We start from the raw sequence: 25,194 nt of genomic DNA, 5'->3' as shown, positions 1-25,194 counted from the left end.
AGTCCCTTCTCTAGGACTTAAATTTTCCTTACGATCTGTGTTAAAGCATTGCAATGCTTTATATCTGAGTGCTGCACTGACAAGCCCCTTAAGACCATGCACTGCGCATGGTCTAAAGGGCTTGCCATAATCTGGTGAGCTAGATATATCCACCGTATATACTTTAGTATAAGCCAAGTAAAAGCCGAGGCATCTAATTTTGCCATGGAAAACTGGCTAAGCTTATTGACTCGAGTATAAGCTGGGTATGCTTGCCCCACCCCCTCCCCCAGTCCCGTTGTATGCACAGCTCCCCCGGTCCCATCTTGGTATGCATGCTTGCTATTACAAAAAAATAAAAACATCCTACTCACCCTCAGAAAGGGCTAACAATGCTAAGGCAATACCGGGAGCTAACAGTCATCATGAGACTGTGGACTTAACAAGAACCACAACACTGATGAATTTAGTATAACAAAAACATTTACCTTCATGTACCTTATATTTGACATCTTCTCTGATTGAAATCGTTCCCAACCCTGTCTCCATGTAGCACAGATGCCATGCGGAGATTTCATGCCCAGAGCTAGTCTCTGCAGACTTTCTCACACCCTTAAAAATATCATTGTTTCCCCATTAAAGTGTCACCCAGGCTCTGCCCCTGAATAAGGCTGTAATCACACAATCGTATAAAGAAGTCAAGAGTGCAACACAAAGTATTGTCGCATTGTAATTGTCCGAATTATACGCTCGTATGAGCGAACCCCAAATGTCACACTGCTTCTTGCACAAAATATTCACCCAGCATGCAACATGCACACACCGACCCTCTGCAAAATTCCCAACACGTGCCACGACCCTCTGCAAAATTCCCAACACATGCCACGACACTCTGCAAATAAATGTCACTGTTTCTGCACAAAATATCCCCCCCCCCCACTGCAACATATGCACACAGACCCTCTGCAAAATACCACACAATGTTTCTCTGCAAAATATCCCCACTGCTCCACACCCCCACCCCACTATGTGCACACTCAATAACATTAACCTCCTCCTTCACAATGATAGAACATTTAATCTTCAGCGACTTGGTGCCGGGACCAGTGTGATGATGCCCACAGCGTGTTGACCATGACGCCGCTGCACGCTCCTCTAACCCAGTCCTGGTGATAAGTTTTCAAAATGTATTTGCATCCAAAGACACGAAAAGAAAAGAGCAGCTGTCACATACTGGAAAGCTCTGCGGGCTGCATGTTGTGCAGGCATGGTCTAAATCAGGGATGGGGACTTTTTTTCTGCAAAGGGCCATTTGGATATTTATACCATCCTTCGGGGGCCGTACAAACTGCGCCCACAAAGTACATCCTGACTGGCACTGGGTTCAGGACGTAAACCTTTTATTGCAAGCCCTTTAGTGTTCAGTAGTGAACACTGTGTGTGTACTAACAGAGCAAGAAGAAATGAATGAGCTGGCGGCAATCAAAATACAGCTCCTGCCCAAGAATGCAGTCCCTGAGAATCTTTCAGGGGGCCTGATAAAAGGTCATTGAGGGCCGTAAATGGCCCTGGGGCCTGAGGTTCCCCACCTCTGGTCTAAATAAACAAACATACAAGGACATCGATTTTTATACATTTTATTACAAGGTCCAGGACTGAGGTACAATCTTCATACAGACAATCTTTGGATCCTTTAATCCTTCTGTAAGAAAAAAAAGGAACATGATTATAATCAAAGTAAATTTTAAAAGGACCAAACAAAAACTTCTTTCACAACAGAATAGTAAAGAAGTGCAATACTCCAATTTTAAATGGGACCAGCTTTAGGTGCCATTTTTTTTTACTTACACACAGGCTTCAAAAGGCATAACATAGCATAACATAACATAACTGTCTGTTATTTTAAGCCACAAATACATGCTTTTGAATATATAAGGTTTGATAACCACTTTAACAACTAAGCTTAAGATTGTTTATATGGGAAATCTGGTGAAAAATTAGAACTTCAAGAAATCTATAACCTGTTATACATCATTGATCCAAGAACACCTGACATATTGCAGACAAGCACAAACTACAAGTTTACTAAACTAAAAATAAACTTTTACAATGAAGATGGTGCATTAAGATGGTGGGAGAACACATGTGAACATGCTATAGGGCTGCATGCATGATGGGGCACTACTCACATTCCTAAACAGGTTCTTTAGTCTCAGAAGAAAAATCTGCAATAACCATCTTATGATCCTCGTGAAAGGGACAGTAACATGACCATACGTAAAATATCTCCATATTTGCAGACATGTGCCTACTAGAGGAAATTCTATTATATTGAGAAAAGCTGGGCAAGACTAATCGGCACATGAGCGACACCAAGTTTGTAAATAGTTACATGTGGGCACGTGACCACCAACCTCATATGGAGCAAGAGGGATTTTGAGTGAGTACATACTATGTGTCAGTTGATGACCCCCGTGACTGTCTATACAGAACCCTGACTGTGGCAAAGCTCCAAAAGAAATTGGTTTCTTCTATATGCAACGTTGCTGAAGCATCGTTGCATATAACACAAGCAATCAGACCATCGCATCTTCAAGCCCCCTTAGGGAGACTAACAAAATAAACATTTGGTATTGCAGCATTGAGAAGAGTCAGATCGGTCAAAATATAAAAGTAATTAACCTGACCGGTAAAACACTGTATGGAGTGAGGGACCAGAACCAACACCCTTCAGACCGGACCAAGGATATTTACATACAGTGCGGGAACAATATAAAAGGCTTTTTATGGGGGATTCATGGGGTTTCACAAGTAGTTGGGGAATGCATAGCTCACACTTTATTAGATGATATTTTTAGTTGATAAAGAGAAACTGTCACCAGCTTTTTGACCTAACAGGTAAAGTCTTCAGGATTTTCTTAGTAATACCCAGGTGATAATTCAATCACCTGTGCAATACTAAGGAAATCCTGAAGACATGACCTATTAATGACTCTTGAGGACCAGAGTTGGGGGAACACTGTCTTAAGGGTATTCAGAGTTCAACAAGTAATTGCCTATTGACAGGACAGGTGATAAGAACAGGAGGTCCCATGTCCTTGTTCTAATAAAGCAATGGTTGCACATGGGCATCTATAGGACTGAGATTGCAGACTACTGCTCGTGACCATCTCCATCAGCCCCATAGACTATGGATTGTCAGCACACATTTATGAAGACCACTCCATTTCAACAGGATACATGGGACCCCAGTGTTGGAAATCAGTGGAGGTCCCAGCAGTTTTACCTAGTAGTTACAATCTGTACTATAAATGGGCAATAACTTGTTAAAACTAGAACACCATTTTAAATATGTCATTACACAAGGGCATCAGATGCCTTATAAAAAGCTGTATTTTTCCATGCAAACATGCTTTACATCACAACTGAAGTACCTGTGAAAACTAGCTTCAACCTCACTGGCAAAGTTTCAGGAAAAGAAAAGAAAATTAGAGGGTAAATTATGAAAGTAGATCAAGACTCAAATAAGAAATAAAGTTATGAAAAAGGTAATAAGAGAAAACCAATGTTTTTTGTTTACAAGTTAGGCTATGTTCACATGTCCAGTAGGGATCGGTTAGAAGGGATCCAGCAGCAATGCATTGAGAAAGTTGTGCAGACAGTAACTGATCTCTGCTGGATCCAGTTATTTTTAACACTGAAGTCTATGGAAAACGTTGTTTTTTTGCTTAGTGGATCCAGATGTTATTTCATATTGACCACTGTTTGTGACGCATGCATCAGATAGCAGGTACCCTTTAAAAGGGTTTATGATTTTATTTCCATATTAGGGAACAGAGACAAGTTACTACAACCCAACAATCTATTATGTGAATCAGGAATATTAAAAGGCACATAACATGCATTAAATCTACAGTGCCTCTTCATCCTCAGCACCAAATTACAAATAGCCCCGTACTACCCATTACATTCAAAACAGCAAGTTATATACACCCCCTTTTCACCCCACACAACTTGATATTGTATGTATTTTACTACAATATGCACACACCCACACCTTACAAACAAAACAAAGGGAACACTTAAAACAATGTAACAATGTCAATCACACGTCTGTGAAATCAACCTGTCCACTTATAAAGCAACACTGATTGTGAATCAATTTCTCCTGCTGTTGTGCAAATGGAACAAACAGGTAGAAATGATCGGCAATTAGCAAGACAACCCCTATAAAGGAGTGATTCTTCAGGGGGTGACAACAGACCGCTTCTCTGTTCTCATCCTTTTTGGCTGCTGCTATGGTCACTTTTGCATTTCATCATTGCTCTCACCCCTAGTAGTCAGGGCTGTGGAGTCGGAGTCGGTGCTCATTTTGGTGGAGTCGGAGTTGGAGTCGGTATAAAATGGACCGACTCCTAAAATATATAATAAATTGGGTACAGTAATTCAATGCAGGATGTGCCGAATATTTTTTCATAGGAGTTTGGGAAAGTTATGAAATGTCCTATAAATGGCTGTTATATTCCTGATCTAAGGCTACATTCACACACAGCGTTTTTCCTGTGTTTTTTGAGGATACGTTTTTCAGCTGCAAAAGTTGATCATCTTTTTAAAAAACTGCATCACCTGAAAGGTTTTTGAGCTCATAGATAATGTTCTCAATAGCAAAAGCAGATTAGAAATCTGCTCTATCCATTTATCCATATCGTATCTGTACCAAAAAGAATGAAAACCGGGTAGTACACCAATATATATTCTGTTCTATCTAAATATCTTGATTATTGGATCATAAAAATGATTAAATGTCTGAGGTTCACATTGTACTACAATAAATTTTTCACTTAAATATAAGCAATATGTGTGGGAGTGGGAGTGGGAGTCGGTGTAAGGGAAATTGAGGAGTCGGAGTCGGAGGTTTGGCTTACCGACTCCACAGCCCTGAGTATTGTACAGTAGCATGAGGGCGTGTCTATAACCCACAGATGTTGCTCAGGTAGTGCAGCTCATCCAGGATGGCACATCAATGCAAGCTGTGACAGTGTCCAGAGCATGGAGCAGGCCAGTACACCAGGAGACATGGTGGAGCTGTCCAGCAACTGGACCGCCAGCTCCTCATTTGTCCAGGAGGATCAGTGCCAAGGCCCTTCAAAATGACCTCCAGCAGGCCACTGACATCCATGTGTCTGCTCAATCCAGGTCTTCCACCTCATCAGGACCATGTCCAGGCGTTTTAAGGGAGGTTATAGAGGCATGTGGCAGCCACACACACTACCGAGTATCATTTCCTTGTCTTGAGGTATTTCAAATGAAGTTAGATCAGCCTGTAATTTCATTTTCCACTTTGGTTTTGAGCATTGAGTATCATTCCAAATATCCATGGGATATTAACCCCTTCACGACCTCCGCCGTACTAGTACTGCGAAGGTAACATCTCTTCCTTTGATGTGGGATCCAGCGCTGAGCCCACATCAAAGCCGGGACATGTCAGCTGACATGTGCCCGCAGTAGCGGCGGGTGGAATCGCGATTAACTATTTAAATGCCGCTATCAAATTGACAGCGGCATTTAACGCGTGCTTCCGGCAGTCATGCCGGAAATACGCACAACGATGACCCAGTCACGTGATCGGGGGTCACTGGTGCCTCGGCATGACAACCTGAGGTCTCAAGGAGTTAAAGAACGGTGGGGAATTTTTAATGCGAGAAAATTATTTAGGTGCCGTAATCTAAACTGAGAGGAACTTAGACTTAACCTTCGAACCACCCCTTTAATGGACTCCTGTAGGGAAGCCAAACACTGAAATGGATGTCCGTGAGGCCAATCATTTTTAGGGACGGGGAAATCGTAAGGAGTAAAGTCATTCGGCAATCCATGTGAAAGTCCAATGCATTCTAGGAGTTTCACAGAAACATAAGACGTCTACGGCCAAGACGTGGTTGGATCAAAGGGACGCTGAGGAACTTTGACAGTAGACTACAAATATGCTGTACTTTACAGTGTGGAGCATTTCAGGACAAGCTCGAAGTGTTTAAGAAGCAGTTAGAAGATCACAGAAGCTCAGCACTTTTTTATGGCCACACAATAAAACTTGGAGAAGCTGAAAATATACACATTTGGTCTAAAACGATTTATGAACATTGCATGCACAAGCATAGTTACGTTCCAAAAGTACGTGGTGTACAATGACAATGTCCTTCTGACCTTAGGGCCATTGCACACACTACAAGACTACAGACATGGAAAGCTTGTGATATTAACAGTCTCAGGGATTATGACCCAGTAGTGCACTGCAAACCTATAATGGGACCGTATGAAGTGCGAGGTGGGAATAGCAGTCACACTCATGCAATCACTATACCTGCTGATCGCTTCATTTCTGTAGAATGCGTGGAATAAAGAGGCAGAAAGTGTCAATTTACAACATACAAAACTACAGCCAGAAATTAAGTCTAAATAAGAAAGCAGCTAATAATATGAAGGAATCCTCACAAGTCATTTGCTTCATATTACACAACTATACAATAACAGTGAAGGCTTAGCCAAGACATGAGCCAGCAGGACCAATAAGGGCGTGGTCACACATTGCTGGATGCTGCAGATTGTCAGAATGGATTTGCAGTCAATAATCAGCTGAGTATTAGAAGCAAATTGAATGAAGTTGGAAAATTGACCTGCAATACAATTTTTCTGCAGTATGGCAATTTTACGTGGTTGCGTTTTCAGCAAGGATTTCACCCTTTGCAATGTTAAGTGAAATCCGCGAGTAACCAATGTAAATTTTGTAATGCAATCTGCAGCAGAAACTTTTTTTAAGCAGTAATGTAACATAGTAACATAGTTATTAAGGTTGAAGGGAGACTTTAAGTCCATCTAGTTCAACCCATATCCTATCCTAACATGTACCCCGATGTCACGCAAGAACCAAGAATGTATCACTTGGGGAATAAAGAAAAGGTGAACAAAGTGAAACTTAAGTTCAAGACAGAATGCAGGTTCTTTACATTAGAGTTCAGCAATGGAGAACTTGTGACAATTCCTCCAAGAGCTGTAAGGCATACTAAGCGACAGTGAATGGTTTAGTATTGCTGCACACAGCCGAGTATTGGCGAAACGCTGCAAGCGCTAATTCTAGCCAAGTAGCCTAGCATTGCTCCTAATTAAGCACGTCTTGTTTCGAGATATGAAGGGCCGGCACAAGTATTCTATGTAGCCCCCCCAAGGATGAAGAAAGCCATTTTAGCGTCCTGTCAAAAGACAGTGGACATTCAGAAGTGGGCAGATGAGGAAATTTGTCTAATCATTGACAGATTCAGCAATTCGAATTATTTCACTTTAGGTTCAGAGTCAAATAGACTATACTGGTATTAACCTCCATGGGTTCTCCTCACTACATTTTTATGAAGGAATGAAAATACTATGATCTGGCAGACTACACACTAATCCTCTAAGGAAAGGTTACCTTCTGTACATCAGGGGAGAGAATAAAGACCAGATCAATTTGAAAAAAAAAAAAAAGTTAAGTGTGATCCCATGACATTTAAAGAGACACTACAAGCTACTGTGCTTTACACTTACCTTTTTACCAGCACCCACTGTAGCTTTGGCTGTACCCCTGACCTTCTTCATTCTGTTCTTCCTTTCTTTACGCTGTTTTCTTGAAGTCTTTTTCTTCTCATAGAGACCATGCTATAAGAAGTACATCAAGTTATCCAATTTGTACGAAACTGTTAAGACGTATGTACACAGATGCAAATAAGTATCTGTAGTGTATGAGGGCAACTCATCTTATAATACGTATAATGCCCTGGTTCCTATGCGAGAAGTGCAGGCATGATTTTTGGGGGAAAAGACCTCTGTGTATAGGTGGTGGGGGGAGTAAGGAAGGTAGTAAACAAATTGCAATTTAAGGTGTAATGCTATCTGCCGAACTTAACGGTGCGAACTTCATCAGCCAACACTCAAATACCATCATCTTAGGCTGGTTTCACATTAGCGTTGAAACAACGCTGCGCACTGCGTCGGTAAGCCCCACCCCGATCCGGCTCCCTGCCCGCCCCATCCGGGATCACCGCCTACTATCGCATGCGTGCAAATGCGAAAGTAGGTGGTGATCCCGGATGGGGCGGGCAAGGAGCCAGATCGGGGCGGGGCTTACCGACGCAGTGCGCAGCGTTGTCTCAACGCTAATGTGAAACCAGCCTTAGGCAGTGCGGATCTTTCTGCTCATCTCTACCAATTAAATATCTATATAAGTACATATGAATGATGGGAACCCTGCTCAAAAGCAAAACATAGGGTTACAGACCAGCTGTGCCTTAAAGTGGATCTGGCAGCAGGTTTTGGCTAGACTAGCATTATGTGGGGGAAGAATTACTGCTGCCAGTCATGTGTCACTTAGTGGGCTGCTTTCTGCAGTTTTGATAAAATCCTTGTTATCTCTGCAGCAGATCTACTATTACTCTGAATGCAGAGCTTTGCATAACCCCGCTCACACTACTGCTTAGCAGCTTTTTGTATACAATCAGTGGTAGGGGCAGGTTTAGGCCGGAATCACACTTGCGAGTGCAGCTCAAGTCTCTCGCCTCAATACCCGGCACTGCCGCCAGCACTTGGGACCGGAGTCTGCGGCTGCATGTATTTCTATGCATCTGAACACTCCGGTCCAAACCGCTGGTGGCAGTGCCGGGTATTGATGCGAGTTTCTCGCATTTCACTCGCAAGTGTGACCCCGGCCTTATACAGATCATGAATATGGAGACTACATGGCACCAGGTTTACTAGTCCTCTGGTGATTAAAATCACCAATTTATCAGGTTATCACTAGTAGGCTGTGTGCACACGATGCAGAATTCCTGCGGATCCGCAGCGGATTTTACAGCGCAGAAACGCTGCGGATCCGCAGTGTGATTTACAGTAGCATGTAAATCAATGAAAAAAAAAAACCGCTGCGTTTTTTTCTGCGGTACAAAATCCACAGCACGTCACTTCTTTTGTGTGGTTTTCCACCTCCCCAGTCTCCAAATCCGCAGGGGGAAAACCGCAGTGGAAAATCGCACAAAAACCGAATTAAAAATGGAAGAAATCCGCAGGAAAAAAGCAGGTCATTTGACCTGCGGATTTCTTCAATTCTGCGCGGAAAAATCCGCAGGGCAAAAAAGTACGTGTGCACTTATCCTTACACATGTTGCCATGTAGTACTCCATTTTCAGAGCTCTGTATAACTCCACCCCATTACAGACTGACCCCTTTCTGCCTATGCACGGAAAGCAGAGTTCAGCATTCAGAGAGGTCAGCAGATCTGAATTAGATTTTTTTTTTTCAAAACTTTATATAACTGGTGGGGGAAAAAAAACTGCATCAAAATCTCTGGTATTTTCTGCCGTGTTTTTCCTACCAACACTCCAGTATTTGCAGTTTTCTGCTGCATAAAACTGAACATGTGCACACACCCTTTGTGAATATATCCGTAAACAATTTTTGGAGAAAACTTTTACCACTCCTGACAATTACCCTGGCCAGTCTGTGTTTGGGTTCATTCTTCTTAGCGTAGTCTAGGGAATCGTAAATCATGCCAAAGCCGGTAGTTTTGCCACCACCAAAGTGAGTCCGGAAACCGAAGACAAAGATCACATCTGGGGTAGTCTTGTACATTTTTGCCAGCTTCTCCCTGATTTCGGTCTTGGGGACAGTAGCTTTTCCCGGATGAAGGACATCTATGACCTAAAGGCAAGAAGCACACCATACAGAGCTTAATAAAGACTTGGCAGCAATAAAAATTCTTGCAACTAATGCAACAATCTAAGGTAATACATCCTCCCAAAGACAGACGAGAATGCAGTCACAACCATAAGACAGCTCTAGGCAGCTATAGACAGGGATGTAGGAGCAGAGCAACTTACCATTTGCTTCCTCTGAAGCAGCCGGTTGGTCATGAACTTCCGAGTTCTAATAGTGACGCTGTCGTTCTAAGAGAAAAAAAAAGAAATGTAAACTTGTATTGTCTTCCATCTCTTTTCTAGCTATGATTAGTAAATATCCTGATGTGTCCATCTTCTAAGTCTCAAAGGCCAAGGTACAAATGAATAGAAAACATGACAATAAGTTGCATGATTGACTTCTAAGGCTATATTAAAGGGGTAGGAATCCAAAAAGGTCCCATGTGATCCTTCGCTGTGATGACCACAGAGCATCAGGTGTTGAGTCTGTTCCCTGCTGACATCTCTCCTCAGCTCTGTGGTACTTTCTTATAGATGACCTATAGAGATGGGAGAATCAATAGGCAGGCCTTCGGCAGGGTCAGTAATCTGTGACCGCTGGATGGAAGGTCTGCGAATTCCCCTACCTCAAATTCAAACACATAGCCCACGCACACAGTGAACACGTCTGTGGGACAGTGTTCACACCACCAGAAGATGGAAACACAGTAAAACAAATGTATAAAATTACTCTACTGTAAAAAATTAACAGTAAACAGCAAGTGCTAGTAAAAAAGATAACAGTTAGGGACTGCTCGGATGGGGTTACATTGACGTTTGGCAGAGCGGCTTAGTATACATTTTTTGCAAAAACGTATCTTTTACTAGCACTTACTGTTACTTTTTTTTTTTACAGCAGAGTATTTTTATATATGTTTGTTTTACTGTGTTTGAATCCACTTCCCTCCAGACTCTTGATCAACAAGCTGGTGCAATATCATCATGATAAACAACAGAAACAGCAGCAGCCTAGCGAATCAAATGAGAGCGCTGGCAGCCTGCAGTCCTCCCGGTCACAGACTTGGCAGATGGGCAGGGGTCCTGCAAATCCATTCTCCCACCTCTATCCTAAGGATCCATGGGGGCCGGACGCATGATACCTGCACCACCAGGCAGATGGAAATGGTGCACTAAGTGCAACAACGCCGGTGGCAGCACTGTATACTGCCCGTGGTTGTAACGGCAGCCCTCTAACATGAGAACCGTGCCCACACTATGGGGCAGACCTCAAAGGACATGTATTCTTCAAGGGGTTAAGAAGTTATGGCCTGTCCACACCGATCAGCAGATCATTGCTGGATGGGCACAGGCTGCCTGAGTTACTGGCCTTTATCACCAACCTCATAGGGAAGGAATGGAGGCACCGGACCGTACATAGGAGGAAAGCCCCGGATCCCAGGGAGCTCCTTTAGTGAAGGTTTCCCAGGCCGTGCAGGAGGAGGGCCGGCCTCGTACTCATGCGGCCTCCGGCAGGGAGGACAGGCCGCAGCCCCGTCTCCTGCAGCTCCCCCGCCGTGCACACTGGCTGTGAGGCAGGGATTCGGCAGGACGCACAGGTATGGCCCTGGGGAAGGCAGCCGAGCGGCCACTGCCCAGAGTCGCCCTGCTCCCGGGACAGTCCGCACACCCAGAGCCGCACGGGCCCTCCGGAGCTCTCTGCACACGCCCTCACAAATACCCCGCCGGCAGCCGCACTACTGCCCAGGGAGCCCCGCATGCCGCGCTCCCCGGGGGCAGGATGGCGCGGATATCCCGCGGATTGTACACATACGGGACGCCGCCACTCACCATCTTGGTACCGTCTCTCGCAGGGAGGAAGGAAAGAAAGAGAGAAATTTCTTCGGCCAATCCTATCGTAGAAGTCACAGGAAGTGGGCGTGGTTTCAGGCGCCTGAGTACGGACAAGCATTGGTTGGAAAGGCCGTCAATCATCGACCCCCGAGTCCGCCCATTTAAAGGGACCGTATTGAAAGAAAAAAAAAACCCACTGCAGATGTCGTATAGTAAGGACTGTGAAATACGCGCATGACATAGGCCTCATATCCACCGCGTGTCCCGCCCGCACAGCTCAGAGGAACAAGTAGCAGCTTTGTAAAACTGCAGTCTGCACACCATCCGGACGGTGGCGCTGCGCCTGCCTGAGACATCGCATCCCGCACTACTTAACTCTATGGCGAGGTGAAAGGTTAACCGGAAGTGGAGTCTGCATGGAGCACCACTGACTGAGTGGTAAATCATTCGTGGCGGAGAGCACTGAGAGCGGCAGGATGAAGGAACAGTTCAGGGAAACCGATGTGGCAAAGAAGATGTGAGTGACCGTGTGTGACGTGGGGGCGGCAGAGGGCTGCTGCATGAGGGACCGTGGCTGCCTCTCACTCGGGACACTTGGTTTTGAGACCTGCGGCTCTCTAGGTGCTGTAAGATGACACTCCCAGCATGCTGTAAGGAGTGGAAGGGGCATGCTGGGACTTGTAGTACCAATTATGTATTGTCGCTGCCCACACGTTACTGAAAACCAGGGGACGAGCTAAAAAGAGATAAAAAGAATGAACTTAACCTGTAGGTCCAGGAATATGGAGAGATGTGATAGATTTCAGCTGCATCTTGGATATGGAATGAGCATGAAATATGTGTAGATAATAGAGGACTGAACACATATCCCATATAAACAGGGGTATATTACATTCCCTTAGTTGGATTGGTGGGGAATTTTTGCTTTGTGTGGGTTTCCTCCAGGTTCTCCGGTTTCCTCCCACACTTCAAAGACATGCTGATAGGGGAATTAGATTGTGAGCCCCGATGGGGACTATGATGATGTCTGTAAAGTGCTTTGGAATTAATTGGCGCTATATAAGTGAGTAAAATAAACTCACGAGGTGTCCCCTGATCCACCGCAGTGAGACTCGCTTGGTTCGTGCACTGGGTATAGACAGCACTGTTGTTACACCTATCCAGATAAATAAGACACTTCCTCTTCAATGGCTATGATTTACAGTCCTCCCACTCCAAGGTGGCAGCTGTAACATGGTCCCTTAGGGAAGCACATACGACTCGGGAGCATCCTCCCAAGTCTGCCCATCCAGAATGGTAGTAAGCAGTGGCATTCTGTAGCCAGAAGCGCTGTGGCTGAGCGGCGGCTTGAACAGGGGTGCAGAGGCGTATCTAGGCTTCCTGGCACCCGGGGCGAGAATTTGGTTCGGCGCCCCCCCCCCAAGTACATATGCGACTTGCACACTCAGCCATGTACCCACGAGCTGCTCTCCCTAATGCTCTCAATGTTCAGTAAAAAACTGAAAGCAGGAAGAGAAGCTCCTTGTCAAGTATGAAAATCGCATATGAGTGAAGTGTCCGTATGATGACACTGGAACCTGCAGAGCTGAATCCTGACATTGCAGCTTCTGAATTCTCACAACTAATGCACTGCACACTTTTAGGATTCTCCCTTGCCGATGTACAGTCATGTCAGCACAAGTATGTGATTTATATACTTCTGGGCACATTCCAGCTAGACGTGCCCGGCCTCATTCCGTTCATTTTCATTGAGTGCGGCCACACATGTCTAGTCAGCATGTGACCGCATGTATGTAAATTACTGGCACGAGAGAATCCTGACAGCGTTCAGTGAGCACTGTGAGAATTCAGAAGTCTGCAGTCACATAGAATGTCTGCAGACTCAGCACAAACCTGGAGAACCCCTTTAATGTTCCTAACAAATACAAACAAGAGAACAAGTCAGTATCACAAATAACATTTACATCCAGGTACCTTATAGATGACGTTGTCTCTGGAGTCGTTCTCCTTTTCTTCTTCTTGTCCAAACCCCATGATGAGTTTTCTCATCCACAGCCGTCTCTGTAGACTTCCATCTTCTCCGGTCTTCTGCAGCAAATCTCCACACGATCCCCTTAAAGATAGAAGTGTCATTATAATGCTCCTAAATAAAAATATCTGCAATATACTGTCGCCTCACACTATTCCCCTCTCTCCTCACACTGTCTCCTCTAACATCCCTCTGTTCACCATACTGTCTCTTCATATATTTACCCCCTCACTCTCTATACTGCCTGCTCACACATACCCCTGACTCCCCGTACTGTGTCCACATACATTAACCTTTTCGCTCCCCATACTGTCTGCACCCAACCCCCATACTGTTTCCTCATACATACTCTGTGTCCTCAAATCTCCCCACACACTAAATCCCCCCATCCCCACTCCAAATCACTCACACACATTAAATAACCCCCCATCCACACTCCAAATCCCTCACACACATTAAATAACCCCCCATCCACACTCCCAAATCCCCCCATACATTATGTACCCCCCACTCCAAATCCCCTACACATTAAATAACCCCCATCCCCACTCCCAAATCCCCCCCACACATTATGTACTCCCCACTCCAAATCCCCCACATATTAACCCCATCCCTACTCATTAACCCCCCCAAACAATAAACCCCATCCCCACTCATTAACCCCCCCCCCGTCCATACTCCCAAATCCCCCAACACATTATGTACCCCCCCACTCCAAATCCCCCACACATTAACCCCCCACACATTAACCCCCATCCCCACTCATTAACCCGCCACACATTAACCCCCATCCCCACTCATTAACCCCCATCCCCACTCATTAACCCCCCACACATTAACCCCATCCCCACTCATTAACCCCATCCCCACTCTTTACCCCCCACACAGTAACCCCCATCCCCACTTAACCCCACTACACATTAACCCCATCCCCACTCATTAACCCCCCCAGTCATTAACCCCCATCCCCACTCATTAACCCCCACTCATTAACCACCCACACATTAATCCCCATCCCCACATTAACCTCATCTCCACGCATTAACCCCCCCCACGCATTAACCCCATCCCCACTCATTAACCCCCATCGCCACACATTAACACCCCCCATCTTCGGTGGTTTCTTCATCTCCACATTGGAGCACACTTACCACCAGCGCTGAGCGTTCACTCTGGGCGCCGGGGAGTGACGTCAGCAGCGTGATCACATGACATGTCACGCTGCTGACGTCGCTCTGGCCGGCGGTCAGAGCTGCAATTGTACTGGCGTCTATACAGACGCCAGTACAATTGTTCCCTGGGAGCCAGCACGCACATCTTCTCTGCGCCAGCTGTCAGCTTGACAGCTGACGCAGAGAACCGCCGACTCTCAGGCCGGGGGGGCGGCAGAACGCAGTCGCCAGGGAGGACACTGCGGACCGCTGCATTAGGCGGCCCGGACTGTGCCCCCTGCCGGCTGCGCCCGGGTCAACTGCCCCTGCAGGGGTGTGAACAATGAGCAGTCGCTATTGGTGAAGCCACAGGACCTCGGTGCCACCACCATTGTTTCAAAGGAAGCGCAGTCCTTCTTCCTCAGGGTGTCTGACAACTTATTGTGGGATAAATATTTGATACTATATTGGTTGTCACCAAAGTTTCATAACCAAGAGAATTGTTTTTAATGGGGCTGTCACATCATGGCACCTCTCTATCCATATGTCCAATCGTTGAAGTGGTCGTCTCATCTGGGCACTTCTGTCCATATGTCCAACCATTAGATCATTTACTGTTAGAAGCCCCCATTTTTGGCTGAGAGACTTCATGTATGATATGTCATATGGTAGCCCATTGATTTCTTTGTGTGGAGAGCAAGGCCGCACCCACTGGCCGGGGGTATGAATAACTCATACATACTCTTCAGTCTCCGGTCTGAAACCGGCAATCCCCACAACACACAGAGCGAGCGCTGGGGCGATTCATAAATCTACAGTCACACAGAGTGCTTGCAGACTTATTGTTTTTGACCAGACAATCCCTTTAAGGGCTCATTCTCAAGTTCCATTTTTCAGGATGAGTTCTACTAGTGGTTTTCATGGACAGAACATGTATCTGTAATTTGTGTGGCTGTTTACCGTATTTTTCAGACTATAAGACGCACTTTTTTCCTCCAAAAATGTGGAGGAAAATGGGGGGTGCGTCTTATAGTCCGGATGTACTGGCTGTGGTGGAGGGGTAGCATCGGAGGAGAAGTGGGTCACAGAGGCAGGAGTCGGCGGCTGCGGCTAACTCCTGTTCCCACTGCTAAAGAAAAATGAATATTCACTGCATTCCACGCCCATGGGCGTGGAAAGTAATGAATATACATTTCTCTTTAACCCCTTCACTACCAAGGGTGGTTTGCACGTTAACTCCCGGACCAATTCTTACAATTCTGACCACTGTCCCTTTATGAGGTTATAACTCTGAAACGCTTCCATGGATCCCGGTGATTCTCACATGGTTTCTCGTGACATATTGTACTTCATGTTAGTGGTAAAATTTCATTCAAATAACTTGCGTTTATTTGTGAAAAAAATGGAAATTTGGCGAAAATTTTTAAAATTTCACAATTTTCCAACTTTGAATTTTTATGCTCTTAAATCACAGAGATACGGCACACAAAAAACTTGATAAGTAACATTTCCCACATGTTTACTTTACATTAGCACAATTTTGGAACCAAAATTTTTTTTTTGTTAGGAAGTTATAAGGGTTAAAAATTTACCAGCGATTTCTCATTTTTGCAACACCATTTTATTTTTACGGACCACATCACATTTGAAGCCACTTTGCAGGGTGTATATGATTAGAAAATACCCAAAAGTGACACCATTCTAAAAACTGCACCCCTTAAGGTGCTCAAAACCACATTCAAGAAGTTTATTAACCCTTTAGTTGTCACAGGAATTTTTTGAATATTTAAAAAAAAAAATGAACATTTAACTTTTTTTCACAAAAAAAATACTTCAGGTTCAATTTTTTTTATTTTACCAAGGATAACAGGAGAAATTGGACTGCAAAAGTTATTGTGCAATTTGTCCTGAGTACGCTGATAACTGATATGTGGGGGGGAACCACTGTTTCGGCGCATGGCTGAGCTCAGAAGGGAAGGAGCGCCGTTTGACTTTTTCAATGCACAATTGGCTGGAATTCAGATCGGACGCCATGTCGCGTTTGGAGAGCCCCTGATGTACCTAAACAGTGGAAACCCCCCCAAGTGACCCCATTTTGGAAACTAGACCCCCCAAGGAACTTATCTAGATATGTGGTGAGAACTTTGAACCCACAAGGGCTTCACAGAAGTTTATAACGTACAGCGGTACAATTAAAAAATCATATTTTTTCCACAAAAATGATCTTTTCACCAGGACTGTGGAGTCTGTAAGCCACAGTTGCGACTCCGACTCCTGGATTTTATCAGGCTCCGACTCCGGCTCCGGCTCCGACTCCTTCATAAATGGCCAATTCATAACAACAAATTTACTGTTGTAAAATATTAAACATCGTGCTTATTCATTTTCTCACCATCATATAAGTAATCAGACCACTTAGAGCAAAAACTACATTTATTAGAATACAATTAGAATATAGCAAATAACTTTTATAAACTTTTCTAAACTGTAAGTAAATATGCAATAAACACTTTTATGCAGTTAATAAGAAGAAATCTATAAATTTGTCCTCAGAAAAAGTATTGCCTCTGTCAGATCCTACTTCATGGATGCCTTCAAATCTGATCTAATTATTTTGAGAGCAGAGTCTCTACACTAACTTGTGTTGGTGGCAAAGCAGTAACCACTCGGGCAACATCTCTGACAATGTCAGGATACAGAGGAATCGCTTGTTGCACTGTTATTTTTGATGAACGGTCAAATTTCTCAATTTCTTTTAGTGCACATGAAAAATTCTGCTGAAATGTACTGGCTGTGTTTCTTGATGGGGATGACTCTTCTATGCGGGAATGCTTTGCACGGTCCTTGTGATCCAAATATTTTTTGAAATTAAATTCTTCATCAGTTGATGATAAGGTTGAAGATGTGGCAGGACGACCAAATTCTTCTTGTTCCTCCTGACTGTTCTGCAACCCTTTCATCCTTACTGCTATTTCAAACAGAGCTTCTTTTCCTTAGCTGTTGATCATCTAGAAGAATCCGATGCATTGGGTCTACATAAACAGCTGCCAAAAGAATGTTATTTTGTAATAGTAGCTCCTCTCTCCGTTTCATTGATGTAGCAATGCCACTTGCAATTAACCCTCCTCTTTGGGACAGGCGAAACATCAGGTTCTTCCACTCCTTTAAGAAAATACCTGGAGTTAAGTCCTCTGCTTGTAATTTTTTAGTCACTGTAAATGGGTGCTCTAGCAATTTTTCCAGCTCAGTCACCTGATTCCACTGACTTTCATTTAGGTCAGTTGAGGGTTAGCCATGTCTACAAGAAAGGTTTTCAGTTCAACCAAGCGCTGAATCATTAAGTAAGTACTGCCCCATCGTGTGGCTTGATCAATAATTGCCCCTTTTCCAGCACGTCTCTTCAAAATTGAGTCAACTTTAGGGGTTCTGGCAACAGTAGCCAATTTTCTCACCTTTCCAATCAGTGCAGCAGCATGTCCTTCTTGCAGACTGTCTCTTATAGCCAGCTGTAGCGTATGCACAACACAGCGCATGTGATGAATGAAAGAACATATTGATACAGTTTCAACAAGATCATCTAAACTATCATGTTGCAGTTCATCTGAAGCAACTTCAGTTTTCTCCTCAGTTACAATACTGTGTTCCTCTATTTCAAACATTTCTGTGTCTGTGGACCCAGAATGTTCTTCTAGCTGCTAGTCACCATCATTACTCTCATTCATTAGCTTAATAGTACTTATCATATTTGAAGCATTGTCAGTTACGACAGAAAGAACTTGCTCTTTTTTAAGTTCATAGTCTTGCAGAACCTTTTCCACCAAGACCTGGAGAAACTCACTGGTGTGATGAGCTTTGGTGTCTTTTACTGCCAATGTCTTGGTAACTATTTCATTTTTGTCACAAACAAATCGGACATTGATGGCAAAATAGTTCACTCTGTGACGTGTGCAGGCATCCATTTTAAGAAACAGAAAGCGTCCCTTGAGAGTTTTTTTTAAGTTCTTCCTTTTGTTTAAAAGCTTCTTCGATTACTAATTTTCTAATACTCTCTCTCTCCAGAGAAACACCAAGCTTGCGGGCCATTTCCCCATTCAAACACATAAAAGCTGGTCGTGAAAATAATGAAATAGGCACACTATCCTTTACAACAAGCTCTATGATCTGTTTTTTAAATGTATCTACTGTCATTGTCACAGTAACTTTGTCACTGACAAAATATCTTGCAACTGATGGCTGCAAAGTTCTCTGCTCCTTTGTTTGGCTGGAAGAGCTGGGCACTGGTTCATTGGTTTGGATGCAGTCTTTCTCATCCACTGCTTTCAGTACTTCTGGATGAAAGCGCTGTAAATGTCTCTTTAGATTAGAAGCTCTGGTAGGAGCATTTTTATCTTTGCCTGAATAGGCACTCATCTTGGCTTCACAGCATTTGTTTTCGTCTGGATCATTTGTCATACACTGACAGACATAATGTTTTCTATCTTGAGTGATGGTGAAATGTTCAAATACAGCTGATTTAATGTGATGCTTCTTTGACATTCTCAGGTTTTTAATTCTGCATTCACAATCCAAATGACAATTGTTTTTCCTAAAAACAATTGTACAAAATTATTGCCAGGTCGTACAACTGATATAGTGGTCAGTAATACTGTTATTGTTCCTCATGTACTCACAGTTAACTGATGCAAAGTTTGTTGAAAGGATAATACTTCTTACAGTCTTCCTCTTCTGAGTAGCAGGCAGCTGTGAGATGCTTGGAAGACGCACACCTAGTATGATCTAGTCTAGAGGAGGAGCTTTACTACTAAGAATTTGCAACACATTTTCACTTTCAGTTTCATACATTGTAAGTAGGGGGGTTGGGGCAGCATGAGGTTAACCAAGTATAAGATTAGATAAGGGCAGTGGAGAACAGTGACACACAAGAAGTAAGAAATGTCTCTATCTCCAGCAGAACTGCTTATCTCTGTTGTTCATAGTTTGATAGAACATATATATTTGAGTAACATTTATAAAATTCATATGAAAGTTCAATTATGAAATATTAATACATTTTTTTTTTAAAGCTGGAGTCGGTACATTTCTACCGACTCCGACTCCAACCAAAACTAACTCCGACTCCACGACTCCGACTCCACAGCCCTGCTTTTCACCCCCAATTTTTAATTTCCCAAGGGTAACAGGACCCTAAAAGTTATTGTGCAATTTGTCCTGAGTACGCTCATACCCCACATTTGGGGCTAAACCACTATTTGGGCGCATGGCAGAGCTCGGAAGGGAAGCAGCGCCATTTGACGTTTTTGGCTGGAATTGAGATCAGACACCATGTCGCGATTGGAAAACCCCTGATGTACCAAAACAGTGGAAACCCCCCACAAATGACACCATTTTGGAAACTAGACCCCCCCAAGGAACTTATCTAGATGTGTGGTGAGAACTTTGAACCCCCCCAGTGCTTCACAGAAGTTTATAATGCCTGGGCGTGAAAATAAAAAAATCGTATTTTTTCCACAAACATGATCTTTTAGTCACCAATTTTTTTTTTTATTTTCCCAAGGGTAACAGGAGAAATTGGACCCCAAAAGTTGTTGTCCAATTTGTCCTGAGTACGCTGATACCCCATATGTGGGAGAAAACTACTGTATGGGCACACGTTGGGGCTCGGAAGGGAAGTAGTGACGTTTTGGAATGCAGACTTTGATGGAATGGTCTGCGGGTGTCATGTTGCTTTTGGAGAGCCCCTGATGTACCTAAACAGTGGAAACCCCCCACAAGTGACCCTATTTTGGAAACTAGACCCCCTAAGGAACTTATCTTGATGTGCGGTGAGCACTTTGAACCCCCAAGGGCTTCGCAAAAGTTTATAACGCCCTGGCGTGAAAATAAAAAAATCATTTTTTTCCACAAAAATGATATTTTTGCCACCAATTTTTTATTTTCCTAAGGGTAACAGGAGAAATTGGACCCCAAAAGTTGTTTTGCAATTTGTCCTGAGTAGGCTGATACCCTATATATGGGGGTAAAACACTGTTTGGGCGCATGGCAGAGCTTGGAAGGGAAGGAGCACCATTTGACTTTTTCAACGCAGAATTGACCGGAATTGAGATCCGACGCCATGTTGCATTTGGAGAGCACCTGATGTGCCCAAACAGTGGAAACCCCCAATTCTAACTCCAACCCTAACCCCAACACACCCCTAACCCTAATCTCAGCCCTAACCCTAGCCCTAATGGGAAAATGGAAATAAATACATTTTCTTTTAATTTTATTATTTTTCCCTAACTAAGGGGGTGATAAAGGGGGGGGTTTGATTTACTATTTATGGCGGCTTTTATGTTTGGCAGCTGTCATAGGCTAAAAGACGCTTTTTATTGCAAAAAAAATTGTTTTTGCATCACCACATATTGAGAGTTATAATTTTTCCGTATTTTGACCCACTGAGTCATGTGAGGTCTTATTTTTTGCGGGACGAGTTGATGTTTTTATTGTTATCATTTTCGGGCACGTGACATTTTTTTTATTGCTTTTTATTCCGATTTTTGGGACGCAGAATGAACAAAAACCAGCATTTCATGAATTTCTTTTGGGGGGTGCGTTTACACCGTTCTGCGTGCGGTGAAATTGATAAGACGGTTTTATTCCTCGGGTCAGTACGGTTACAGCGATACCTCATTTATGTCGTTTTTTTATGTTTTGGCGGTTTTATGCAATGAAAACTATTTTATATAAAAAATTATTTTTGCATCGCTTTATTCTGTGAGCTATAACTTTTTTTTTTAATTTTTTCGCTGATGACGCTGTATAGCGGCTCGTTTTTTGCGGGACAAGATGACATTTTCAGCGGTACCATGGATATTTATATGCGTCTTTTTGATCGCGCGTTATTGCACTTTTTGTTCGGCGGTATGATAATAAATCATTATTTTTGCTTCGTTTTTTATTTTTAAATTTTAAGGGGTTCGCTAAAGGGGTTAACTAATGGGACAGTTTTATAGGGCAGGTCGTTACGGACGCGGCGATACCAAATATGTGTACTTTTATTGTTTTTTTTTTTTTTCCCTTTTCTTTTTTTAAATTATTTTTACACTGTTTTTTTTTTTTTTTAACTGTATTAGGTTGTCCCAGGGGGGACATCACTGTCCTGTGACAGATCGCTGATCTGTCACATCATAGATCACTGTGACAATTCAGCAGTCTATCACAGGCATAGACACAGACTTCCTCATGCCTGCGCTTTGCAGGCACTAAGGAAGCCAGCTCTCTACAGGCCCCCAAAGGTCCCCGTCGCCATCTTGGATCCGGGGGCCTGTAGGAAAAGAGACCCCCGCAGCAGCGCTGCACATTGCGCTGCTGTGGGGGGCTCAGGGAAGCACGGAGGGAGCCCACTCCCTGCCGATGCTTCCCTTTACCCCCGGTACACCGCGATCGTGTTTGATCGCGGTGTGCAAGGGGTTAACGTGTTGGGGGCGGTTCGTGACCGCCCCTGACACATTGTGCCGGGTGTCAGCTGTAATAATCAGCTGACACCCGGCCGCGATCAGCGGCGCTCACCACGTGGGCGCCGCTGATCGCTATGATGTAATATTCCGTCCATGGGACTTAGGGCCCAGGTCACATGGACGGAATATTACGTTCAATGTAGGAAAGGGGTCAATAATAGTATCTTGGTATGATTGGACCACACCTCCATCCTGGTATGCATGGTCCCATCAGAAAACATTAAAAAAACAAACCATTACACTTACCTTCCTTCGCTCCCTCGCAGCATCCTGCTCCCGTGCCAGCAACTACTTTATGCTTGTAAGCAGCGCATGGCAGGGACGTCATGCGCTGCTCACAAGCAGACCACTACTGCCTGAATACTCGCTGGGACTGTGCGCTCAGAGAGCAGTGAGTATTCATTGCTCTTCAGTAGCGCACACTGCGCTACTTTTCTGGCTCAACATCGGACTGATTTTTATTTTTTTTTTTTATACTTTGGTGTGACCCAAGCTTAACAGTTATTCTTTAAATAGGTAACGTTTATTTGCTGGGGTAAAACAACAAAATAAAAAAAAAGTAAATGGCTCTATTTAGTTCCTTAATTATAATAATAATCCTTTTTAGCACCAACATATTCCGCAGCACTTTACAGTTAAGTGGTGACATATACAGACAATAAATTCAATACAAGGCGAGACAGTGTAATCAGTTACGTTAGGAGTGATGACCCTGCTCGCAAGCTTACAATCTGAGAGGTAATGGGGGGACACAGTAGGTGAAAAGTACTTGCTATTTTAGATCCAGCGATTATAATAAATAGGAATTTTCATATAAAACTGCATGATCCAGTCATTCACCAGTGTGCTTAAGTGCAGTTAAGTGAATGGAGGAGGGTGGTGGAGACAAATGAATAGGAGGGAGCAGATTCTGAATAATATTTAGAAGGTGAGAGCAGAGGAGAGTTAGGTTAGTGAGTTGAGGTGATAGGCTTGTTTTGAGAGATGTGTTTTTAAAGCACACTTAAAAACATTGGGGTTAGAAATAAGTAGGATCGTTGGGGGTAGTGCATTTCAGAGAACTGGCGCAGCACGAGAGAAGCCTTTGGAGACGGAGGTGCAAGGTTCAGAGTATGGTGGAGGTTACTCTTAGGTGAGTATGAGAAGAGGTCACATGTAGTACGATAGACAAAGATGAGGGAGGAGCTATAGGATGGTCCAGAACTGTGGAGAGCTTTGTGGGTGAGGGAGATGAGTTTATATTGTATTCTGTAGCGAATGGTAATCATTGTAATGACTAGCTTAAGGTGGAGTCATCAGAGAAGCTGCTGAACAGAAATACGACCCTGGTTGCCGCATTCAGGATGGACTATAAAGGAGAAAGTTTGGTTAGAGAGATTGATCAGTAGAGAGCTGCAGTAAGAGTTTTAGCAGTTGAAAAGGTCGAAGTCCAATATGGCGGACTTCAAAATGGCCACCATGGTCACCACCCATCTTGAAATGTTTTCCCCCTCCCAAATACTAATGTGCCAAAAACAGGAAGTTGATATCACCAACCATTCCCATTTTATTTAGGTTTATCCATATAAATGGCCCACTCTGTAGAGAGAAGCGGGGGGCCTAGCACTGAGCCCTGAGGAACCCTGTTTAGTAAAAGGAAGCGGAGGGCAGTAAAAGCCATCAAAAGATACAGTGAAGGAACGGTCAGAGAGGGAGAAGGAGAACCAGGAGAGAACAGAGTCCTTGAGGCCAATTGAGTGGAGCATAGTGAGGAGGAGCTGGTGATCCACAGTGTAGAATGCTGCAGAGAGATCCAGGAGAATCAGCAGGGAGTAGTGACCATTGGATTTAGCTGTTAGTAGATCATTAGAGACTTTTTAGTGAGGGCAGTTTCAGTAGGGTGTGAAGAATGGAAACCAGATTGAGGGTCTAGAAGACAGTGATCTGAGAGATAGCAGATTAGACAAAGCGGACCAGGAGTTTAGAGATGAAGGGAAGATTAGAGACCGGTTAGTAGTTAGTGCAGTTCTAGTATAGGAATGGTTTATAAGTAAAGGGGTAATGGTGGCGTGTTTGAGGAGGGAAAGAGAGACCAATATTTTCCGTCCCTCTACCAGAAAATAATATTCACACTACCAATCCTGAATTGATTTCTTTTGCTCTTTTTTTGTCTCTAGAAGCCATATCTGCTTCGGTGTGAAGTCGGCAGAGCAGATGAGGCAGCAGGCTCACATCCAGGTGGTGAGCAAGAGTCTGTACAGCCAAGACAACAACCATTCACCTCTTCCTTTTGGGGTTTTGGACCATCGCATGGTAACTAAAGCTTTACATTCAGCTTCACCTATTTGGGTTTGGACTTATTTTAAAGTGATACTTTGTTTCCCATAAAATCTCTCTTGTAAGTCAGAATTGGATGATCAGTTTTTCCAGGAGTCTTTGCTTATTTTAGGTGACATAACAGGCACATATTTCTAATATTTTGTTCATTATTGAACTAGTTTTTCAAGGGATCCTGACAGCAGATACATTCTGCTTAATCCAGGGGCAGCACGTATCGGACACTGGCTGTATGATTACAGTCAGGTATGTTTGACTCTGAAATGCTACTGTGATGGAGAGAAATATGTACTTTAAAAGCTGCCAGGGACAATGCTGCAAGGGAAGCTGGTTGGACAGACAGGTCCTCAGAGGCTTCTCCCTGACCTGCTAAATACTGCTGTCAATCTTTGCGGCATATAGTACTCGCCGGCAGGGAGTGTGCCATTACATGCGGCAATCAGCGTGCCTATGATGTGATTGCATGGCGCCGATGAGTTGCCGGTGGCCTACTGTAGACCTCTGTGCTTGTCATGACGATCCTTCTGTGAGAGCCGGCATTTAGCTGTGATATATAGCAGTACATATGTATAGAACAAGTGATCAGACGATTGGAACTTCAAGTTCCCTAAAGGAACTATTAAATGGAGTAAAAAAAATTAAAAAAAAAAGCCCCCTTTTTATCCACTTAAAAATAA

General features: G+C 43.8%; 2 protein-coding genes across 3 annotated transcripts in view; one reads left to right on the top strand and one right to left on the bottom strand.

Annotated features, from left to right (window-relative positions):
* Window positions 1-1,602: 1,602 nt before the first annotated feature.
* RPS24 (ribosomal protein S24) lies at window positions 1,603-11,681 on the bottom strand. Of its 2 annotated transcripts, XM_073571229.1 has the most exons (7): window positions 11,523-11,681; window positions 9,879-9,944; window positions 9,490-9,699; window positions 7,555-7,665; window positions 6,338-6,355; window positions 3,414-3,437; window positions 1,603-1,681 (listed from the first exon to the last, which is right to left on the bottom strand). In XM_073571229.1, exons 1-5 carry the CDS (start codon window positions 11,664-11,666, stop codon window positions 6,350-6,352), a joined length of 537 nt encoding a protein of 178 aa, XP_073427330.1. In that variant the 5' UTR covers window positions 11,667-11,681; the 3' UTR covers window positions 1,603-1,681; window positions 3,414-3,437; window positions 6,338-6,349. The 2 variants fall into 2 exon arrangements, with proteins under 2 accessions (XP_073427330.1, XP_073427329.1); XM_073571228.1 differs by lacking the exons at window positions 3,414-3,437; window positions 6,338-6,355.
* A 67-nt stretch (window positions 11,682-11,748) lies between these two features.
* The window catches only part of POLR3A (RNA polymerase III subunit A), a 205,050-nt gene continuing 191,604 nt past the window's right edge, over window positions 11,749-25,194 (top strand). The window contains exons 1-2 of the mRNA XM_073571227.1: window positions 11,749-12,042; window positions 24,358-24,493. Of these exons, the coding sequence (XP_073427328.1) occupies window positions 12,002-12,042; window positions 24,358-24,493 (177 nt within the window). The 5' untranslated portion in view covers window positions 11,749-12,001. The remainder of the gene's footprint in view (window positions 12,043-24,357; window positions 24,494-25,194) is intronic.

The sequence above is a fragment of the Dendrobates tinctorius genome, unplaced genomic scaffold, assembly GCF_039654945.1.
Source record: "Dendrobates tinctorius isolate UK_male_01 unplaced genomic scaffold, ASM3965494v1 ptg000028l, whole genome shotgun sequence".
Lineage (NCBI taxonomy): Eukaryota > Metazoa > Chordata > Amphibia > Anura > Dendrobatidae > Dendrobates > Dendrobates tinctorius.
Note: the sequence above shows the minus strand (reverse complement) of the source record. Positions and strands in the feature narration are given on the sequence as shown.

What these genes read in the sequence shown, in the direction of transcription:
- RPS24 (XM_073571228.1), bottom strand. Translation starts at nt 11,666, where the DNA reads ATGATTGACGGCCTTTCCAACCAATGCTTGTCCGTACTCAGGCGCCTG. An exon ending in TGCTTCAGAGGAAGCAAATG is followed by an intron (nt 9,700 to 9,878) that starts GTAAGTTGCTCT and finishes TCTTGCCTTTAG; the next exon opens with GTCATAGATGTCCTTCATCC. An exon ending in CCAAACACAGACTGGCCAGG is followed by an intron (nt 7,666 to 9,489) that starts GTAATTGTCAGG and finishes TACTTCTTATAG; the next exon opens with CATGGTCTCTATGAGAAGAA.